At 38.8% G+C, this 9311-nt stretch overlaps 1 protein-coding gene across 1 annotated transcript; it reads right to left on the bottom strand.

The window, feature by feature from the left end:
* Positions 1–1381: 1381 nt before the first annotated feature.
* Positions 1382–3485, bottom strand: LOC111311195 (uncharacterized). Its single transcript, XM_022910567.2, has one exon. The coding sequence runs from the start codon at positions 2660–2662 to the stop codon at positions 1751–1753; it is 912 nt and encodes a 303-aa protein (XP_022766302.1). The 5' UTR covers positions 2663–3485; the 3' UTR covers positions 1382–1750.
* Positions 3486–9311: the final 5826 nt, after the last annotated feature.

Here is a 9311-nt window from a genome sequence, read left to right as displayed (position 1 = left end):
AAGCTATATATTTAATGATAAATACTCATTATTAAATAATTAAAAAATGCTAAAAATTTAAAAATAAATTTGTTATTTCTTAAAATTTATAAGGGTATTTATGTTGTTCACTATTAATACTTTTAGGGTTCACACTTTTATATATAGATGATATATGTATTATGCTTAGACATGGCATATATTCGACAAATATCATGTGATGGATCGACATCAGAAAGGTAGACTGGTTCATACTTCCAAAGATACTCCTGATCTTGATTGAGGTGGACTCACCCCGCAACCCCAACAATTGACAAACATTAATTCCCCCAACCTGTTTTTCCTATTGATCATAAATTGCATCTATATTAGTCTCGTACGTTACTTCCATGTATTATTCTTCTCTGCAAAAACATATAATTACATATGCATATCCACATAATTATTCATATTATTCATGCAGCTTAACATGCATGTGATGGGAACGAAGCAGGCAACCTTTAATTCCTTACATCCATCATCCATTTTTTGGGGATATTATCATTATCATGATCATATGGTTCTCGGTTTTTGGGCATTAATAACTAGGTACCCATCCACATGTTCATTTAATTTTCTCGTTAACCCTCCTATATATAATAATATGTAAGACATTTTTTAATTATCCATAAAATTGTAGCAAAAATAAGTTAGCAATGACATATCCAAAATTTTTAGGACTGTCCATTTATAATATATATAAAAAATTATAAACAAAATATTTAAATAATATATCGTCATATTATTACAATTGTTTAGGAAAAAAAATCTTGAAAATGTCTAGAGAAAAATTTTGAAAATGTCCAACAAAAAATTAACCTTTAAATTATCATATTTTCTAATTTTAAAAGTGTCTACGGATACCCCCACTTTAATATATCCATCCCTGTAAATGAGAAATAAGTAAAAATTAAAGTTATGAAACTAAAAGTTGGTGAATAAATGATCCAGCATATGGTTCAATGACAGATGTATTTATATTTTCGTATTCCAAGGAGTTGGGTTTCTTTTGTTTTTTTTTTTTTTTAAATAAAAAAAGTTGATAAACAGCCATAGCATTTGCATATGGTAACAATAGGAAGTGCTAGAAGAAAAGGTAAAGCCACCACTTCCTCCTTTCAATATGGCTTCCTCCAACCAATTAGTGGGATATATAAAGGAAATTTGTTTGATATTGACAATTAGGGAGTGTTGAATAATTCATGGAGAAGTGCATTCATGCTATCCAAGGCAATATGGAAATTACAAACCAGCAATAAATTATATGTGGATATGAGAAAGCATCAAATAAAAAAAAAAAAATTTAAGAGTTTAACGTGATATATAAAATGATTCTTAAGAGGTAACATTCAAGGTTTGGGATTCAAATTCCAATACCTATAACTTTTTTCTTTATCTACAAATTACAGCCTTTTATATATCCAAAAAGGAAATAGATTAAGGAGGAAAAGAAGAATAGGTCTAAAGTAGGTATGGATTGTATTACTAAATTTTAGAGCCAAACGAGTAATACAATAAAAACTTAACTGTCTCGTTTCATTTAAAAACAAAATTACACCTTTCCAGCATCAAATTATCCATATTTTCTTAAAATTATATAATGTCCATTACCTGAGCCAAATTCATGTGGGAATGTAACAGTAAAGTTACCTTATAATTAAGTAGCTCAAAGAAGGAACAAAAATATATAGTGTATGAATTACTATATAAAATTGGAAATGTCTCTTTAACTTCAAGGTTTTGAAAGAAGTCCAAACCCAGAAAGATCAAAGGAACCCCAATTTTCGGTCATTAAGTTTGCAGGAATCTTTAGCTGATCATCCACTGGAAAGTACTCAAACTGTTGCAGTTGCACCATTGGTTGCCATTCAAAGTTTGGGGTAGTTGCAGCATCATCAGACCACAAAGTATCCTGCATCATTTCATCTTCTAACAAATTTGGTAACCCAAACGCATTCATGTCTTCAGTTTCCAGCAATTCCTGAACACTATTATTCCCTTGTAGCTGTTGCTTAACTTGAGGCATTTCCTGAAGCGTAAAAGATTCTGGAATTGAATGGACTTCTGGTCTCTGGCTCTTCATCGATGAATCATTCTGGCTGTTGGCGTCGTGTTCTAAAGAACTCCATAAACCAATCCCTTCATTTGCTTCATAAGGCGGTTCTTCTATAGCAATCTCAGGCTGATCAAAACTTGTACTCTGGTTCAAGAATTTAGCAAAAACAACAGCTAGATCAATATCTGACCCTCTAGTAGGCCCTGACTGATTCCCTGAGTCCCCATCAGAACTACTGACTCCAATCATCTCCTGGTGACTGCCAGAACTACTCAAATTCTTATTATAATTCATAGAAAATTGACCGCTTTTCTCGACCCTGCTAGACTTGCCTCTTCGACTCTTGCGGCAGCCACCACCAGCAGGCACATTCCTAAGGGAACCACCTTTAGTCCAATACCTTCTGCAACCTTTGCAAAAGTATCTAGGCTGTGACAAGCTATAGTTGTTGTAGTAACAGAATTTAGTGCTGGCTGACGCACAACGAGGACACTTCGGAGCAAGTTCAACGTTGGGTTTCCACTTTCTTTCAATAGGCAGTATTGGCCTAGGGCCGCACTGCAACATCTGGTCACTAGCCGCGAACATTTTGGTGCTAGCAGAAATACCAAAGATTAATAGCTTTATAATAATATTTGTTTGGAGAAGGAAAGGAATTTTGGGAGAGAGATCTAGTTTAGTGGAGATGGCATGTGGAAGGAAGTTTGTAAGATTTCTAAGGTGTATATGTAAGGCGTTGATGGTGCAAAAACGTGGGCAGTTACCGAGTCGTCAGGACCAAGAAATGGAGGAGCTTGGGAGTTGGAAATGCGCATTGGCGTGTTGTTTCTAGTGCTGTACATGAAGGATTGTGATGGGGTGATTTTTTTTTTTTTTTTTGTTCCAGGCTACTCTATTTGGTTTAATTACTATTCGCTAAGGTGGATGGATCGTGTGTGGCTCTCTATATTCAATATCTGCCATTTCTACATTGCCCCACATCTAGACAGTGATTGAAGTGTTGCTAAGTCAAGGCAATCCTAGTTGTACTGGTATTTTCTATTTATAATTTTTCTCTTAATTCATTTTTTTCAAAATATATAACATATTGAGCTAGTCAAACAATTGGGCGATAATAAATTAATTAGCTTGATGATGGGTGTTGATTTTGGAAAATCATTTGTGATTATATTTCTTAATTTTAGAGAGTACATAAGTCACAGGTTTTGACTTCTGACTTAGAATTCTTGCGGCCTTAGACTAGGGATGTGTTTCTTAGGTCTAAGTCAACCTAAAAACCAAGTGTGCGGGCAAACAAACAACTGGAAAGGCAAAATGCACAAGTTAGAGAAAAATAGAGAATGCTGGAATATACGGTCTGTATTATTGAAAAAGAATGTGATTGATGTACAAATGATGGTGGGGTGACCCTCTATTTATAGTTGAGGCCCCCAGCTCTACTTATTGCTAGCTCTTAAAATAAAGGGATTATAATATCTACTAAAAATTAGGGATTACATAGATTACCCATTAATACAGAAGGATCCCCCTGATTTTCAAGGTCAACCAGATCCTCTTGAAGGCTCCTATTGATCCTGTCTGCTCCTGAAAGATTCTAGATCGGTCCTACTCCCCTGGGCCCTCCTAGGTGTGATGCGGCAATTTTACAGGCCTGGCCTTGGCTGTGCGGGCAGGCTTACATGGTGTGCGGGCGGTTTGGACTCCTCTTGAAAGCCTAATGTGCAAACCCCTACCAATGTCCCTGGTGCTCGAGCCTTAACCCCTGGAGCTCGAGCCTGTGCACTTGGTGTGCCCGCCCAGGGCATGACATTCTCCCTCACCCGATTGAGCGATGCCCTCGTCGCGTCCTCTGTGTGGAACTACCTGATCTGGTCCTAAAACCGCCTTAAGTCTTTCGTTGGCTCTTAGCTCACCTCATTGTCTGGAAGTTCCTTCTAGTGCACCAAGTACTCCTGCCTTGACTAGTAGCTCTTCTGTCTCACCTCTCGATCAACAAGAATACCGTGGACCTCCCTCTCATATAAGGCTTTTGCTCCTAATGGAACATGTTTCGATTCTGCCTGTCTTGGATCTCCCTTATCCTTATAGAACGACTTAAACATGCTAACATGGAACACTGAGTGTACCCTCAACTTGGGTGGCATATCCAGCTTGTAAACAACCTTGCCTACCCTTTTAAAAACTCTGAAAAGTCCCTTATACCTTTGGACTAGGCCTTTGTGCAACCCTTTATGGTGCACAATGGGATGCAGCTTCACCAACACCAAGTCTCATACTTAGAACTGCACGTCCCTCATGTTCTGGTCTACTCACTTTTTTGATTTTTTTGCTGCTTTGTGTAGATAGAGTCTAGCCAAGTTGGCTTGCTTTTGCCAAGCCTTGGCAGGCTTGTATGCTACTGGATTTGGCCCTATATAACCTATAACAATCAAATTAGGTGTTAGTGGTTGCTGACCTATCACAATCTCAAATGGACTCTGGTTTGTTGCTTTACTCCTCTGCAAGTTGTAGGAAAATTGAGCGACATCTAATAGCTTTGGCCAATCCCTTTGCATGACACTCATATAGTGCCTGAGGTAAACCTCTAATAGTCAATTCACATGCTCAGTCTAGCCATTGGTTTACGGATGTATGTTGGGGGGAAAGTTCAAGTCTGACCCTAATAGCTTGAACAACTCAATCCAGAATTGCCCTGTAAAATGCCCGTCCTAATCGCTAACAATGGTCCTTAGTACTCCCAGGTACTTTACTATGTTCTACAAGAACAATTGGGCTACCTCCATGGCTGAACACTTATTGGTTGTTGGAATGAAAATTTCATACTTGGAAAACCTGTCCACCATTACCATGATGCTTTCGAATCCCTTTGCCTTAGGTAGACTGACTATAAAGTCCAGAGTGATGCTCTTCTATGGTCACTCTGACATGGACAATGGCTGTAAGAGATTGCCTAGTTTCTTGAGCTCCAACTTGTCCTACTGGCACCTAAAACTAGTCTTTACATAGGCCTCCATATTGTCCCTCATGTGTGGCTAGTAGTACCAGTCCTCCAGCAGAACTAAGGTGCTGCTCACCCTGGGTGTCTAGCCCACCTTGAATCATGGCATTCTTGTAAAACTTCTTTGTGAAACTTTCTATGCTGTGGCACAAGCAACTTATTACCCTTGGTGTACAACAAGTTATCCTGTAGCCAAAATTGCCTAGTCTTATCTTGTTGGGTGTACTCGATGAAAGTCTTGGCTGTAGGATCATATGCGAGCCCTTTCTTGATAGACGACACCAAAGACCCCTCTGGTTGGCTAATGGAGGCAAGGTTCGTCTGTCTTGGCTTGTACTCTAACCTGAAATCAAATTTCGTAAGAAAGTCCTACCAATAGGCCTATTTAGAGGATAGCTTCTTTTGCAACTGAAAGTAGCTGGTTGCCACATTGTTCATTCTGACCATGAACCTCAACCCTAATAGGTAATGTCACAAAGTGCTCAAGTAGTGCACCACCATTGTCATCTCTTTTTCTTGGCTCATGTACCTGCACTTGGTCTCGTTGAGCTTTTTGGTTTTGAATGCAATCGAATGTTTCTCTTATATTAGCACTCTCTTTATCGTAAAGTCTGATGCATCTACATGCACCTCATATGGCTTGGCATGGTTTACAAAGCTAAAACTAGCTCTTTGATCATAGTCTGTTTCAATCAATCAAAGGCTTATTGGCATCTTGTGCTCCACTCTTATGCTTTTCCCTTTTTGAGCAAGTCAGTCAATAGTGTGGCTATGGCTGAGTGGCCCTTGATGAAGTGCTTATAATAGTTGACTAGCCTAAGGAATGACCTCAATTTAGTTACCTTAGCTGGTAGCTCCCATTTTATGATGGCATGCACTTTGCCTTCATCTATGCGTATCTTGCCACATCCAACTATATGGCCTAAAAATAAGGTCTCCTACTAGGCAAATGAGCACTTCTGTTTTATGACATACAGTTCATGCACTCGTAATACCTCAAAAACTTATCTCAAGTGGTCTACATGCTCTCTCAATGTTTGGCTATAGATTATAATATCATCAAGGTAAACCATAACAAAACAATTAAGGAACAAAATGTTGTTGAGGTATTGGTGAGTTCGAATGGCATGACCAAGAGCTCATATGAGCCATATCGGATGATACACGTTATTTTAGGCTCATTTCCCTATCCTGGTAATAACCTGACCTTAAATCCTATCCTGGTAATAACTTGACCTTAAATCTAGCTTGGTGAACCACTTTACATCTCTAAGTTGTTCGAAAAGTCTACAATGAGTGGGATAGGATACTTGTTCTTGATGGTTAGCTTGTTCAAAACCCGATAGTCAATACACAATTGCAAGGACTTATCATACTTGTATTGGAACAGAACCAGGGCACCATATGGCACCTTAGATGGCCTGAAGAAGCTAGCATTAATCAACTCTTTGAGCTGCTTCATCAACTCTTCTAATTTTGGTATAGATATTTGGTAAGAGGTTCTAGCTGATGGCTTAGCCTTGGGCACCAACTCGATCTTATGGCCTACTTCTCTCTTAGATTACATAGATTACACATTAATACAAAAGGATTCTCTTAATTTTCAAGGTTAATCAGATCCTCTTAAAGGTTTTTGTTGATCTTGTCTACTTCTGAAAGATTTTGGATCGATCTTACTCTCTTGGGACCTTTTAGGTGTGGTGCGAGCATTTTATGGGCCTGGCCCTAGTTGTACGAGCAAGCCTACATGTTGTGCGGGCAATCTGGACTATTTTTGAAGGCTTAATGTGCAAACCCTTGCTAGTGTCCCTAGAGCTCGAGCCTTAACCCCCGATGCTCAAACTTATGTGCCTAGTACGCCTACCCAGAGTGTGACATTTTCCCTTACCTGATTGTGGGATGCCCTCATCGTGTCCTTTGCGTGGAACTGCTTAATCTAGTCATGAAACTGCTATAAGTCTTTCATTGGCTCTTAGCTCACCTTACTATTTGAAAGTCCCTTTCAGTGCACTAAGTACTCTTATCCTTGCTATTAGTTCTTCTATCTTACCTCTCAGTTACCAAGAATGCTAGGGACCTTTTTCTCATATGAGGCCCTTGTTCCAAATGGTGTATGCTTCGACTCTACCCATCATGGACCTCCATTATCCTCATGAAATGGCTTAAGCATGCTAACATGGAACATTGGGTATACCTTCAGCTTGGGTGATATATCCAGCTTGTAAGTAACCTTACCTACCCTTTTAAGAACTCTGAAAAGTCCTTTATTCCTCTAGACTAGGCTTTTGTGCAACCCCTTATGGCACACAATGGGATGCAGCTTCACCAACATCAAGTCTCTTACTTAAAATTGCATGTCCCTCTTATTTTGGTCTGCCCACTTTTTTGACCTTTTCATGGCTTTGTGTAGATAAACTCTAGCCAAGTCGACTTGCTCTTGCCAAGCCTTGGCTAACTTGTATGTTGCTAGATTCGACCTTGTATAACCTATAGCAATTGAACTAGGTGTTAGCAGTTGCTGACCTATCACAATCTCAAATAGACTCTGGTTCATTACTTCACTCATATGCAAGTTATAAGAAAGCTGGGCAATATCTAACAGCTTTGGCCAATCTCTTTGCATGGCACTCATATAGTGCCTGAGGTAAACCTTTAACAATCCATTCATATGCTCAGTCTGCCCGTCAGTTTGTGAATGTATGCTTGTGGAAAAGTTCAAGTCTGACCCCAACAACATGAATAACTCAGTCCAAAACCACCCTATAAAATGCCTGTCCTGATCGTTAACAATGGTCTTTGGTATTTCTCAATACTTTACCATGTTTTTTAGGAACAACTAGGCTATCTTTTCAGCTGGGCATTGTTTGGTTGTTGAAATGAAAATCCCATACTTGAAAAATCTATCCACCACTAACATGATACTTTTGAACCCCTCTATCTTGCATAGACTAATTATAAAGTCTAGAGTAATGCTCTCTTATGCTAGTTCAAGCATAGGCAATGGCTCCAAAGGATCACCTGGTTTCTTGAGCTTTATTTTATCCTGTTGGTACATAAGACAAGTCTTCACATAGGCCTCTACATCATTTTTCATATGCCGCACATAGTACCAATCCTCTAGCAAAGCTAAGGTACAGCTCCTCCTAGGTGTCCAACCCACTTTGAATCATGACACTCTTATAAAACTTCCCTATGGAGCTTTCCATGTTACAACATAAACAACTTATTGCTCTTGGTGTACAATAAGTCATCCTGTAACCAAAACTGCCTAGTCATAACTTGCTAGGCATACTCGATGAGAAACTTGGCTATAGGATCATATGCAAGCCCATTCTTTATATGTGCACCACAGACCCCTTTGGTTGGTTAATGGTAGCAAGGTTCACTTTTTTTGCTTAAGGTGTTAGCCACAACCTTTGTATACCCTGACTTATACTCTAACTTGAAATCAAATTTCATAAGAAAATCCTGCCAATGGGCCTGTTTAAGGGATAACTTTTTTTGCGACTGAAAGTAGCTAGTTGCCACATTATCCATTCTGATCACAAACTTTGACCCTAATAGGTAATGCCATCAAGTGCACAAGTAGTGCACCACTATTATCATTTCCTTCTCCAGGATCTTGTACCTATGTTTAGTCTCGTTAAGCTTCCTATTCTTGAATGTAATCATATGGTTCTCTTGCATTAGCATTCCTCTTATCGTAAAAGTTTGATGCATCCATATGCACCTCATATGGCTTGGCATGGTCTGGTAAGGCCAAAACTGGCTATTCGATCACAATTTTCTTCAACCGATCAAAGGTTTTCTGGCAACCTACACTCTACTCCATTGCTTTCCCCTTTTTAAGCAAGTCAATCAATGGTGTGGCTATGGTTGAGTGGCTTTTGATGAAGTGCTTGTAATAGTTGACCAGCTCAAAGAATGACCTTAACTTAGTTACCTTGGCTGACGATTCCCACTCTAAGATGGCATACACTTTGCCTTCATCTATGTGTATCTTGCCACTTCCCACTATATGGCCTAAAAATGAGATCTTCTGCTAGGTAAATGAGCATTTCTCTTTCTTGACATATAGTTCATGCACTTGCAATACCTCGAACACCTATCTTAAGTTGTCTACATGCTCTCTTAATGTTTGGCTATAGATCACAATATCATCAAAGTAAACCATAATAAAATGATTAAGGAATAATCAAAGTACCTTATTTATGAGTGTACAGAATATTGCTGGGGCAT

Source organism: Durio zibethinus, chromosome 1 (genome assembly GCF_047325235.1).
Source record: "Durio zibethinus cultivar Kanyao isolate XHJ-2024 chromosome 1, ASM4732523v1, whole genome shotgun sequence".
Lineage (NCBI taxonomy): Eukaryota > Viridiplantae > Streptophyta > Magnoliopsida > Malvales > Malvaceae > Durio > Durio zibethinus.
This window is presented reverse-complemented; position numbering and strand designations above follow the sequence as displayed.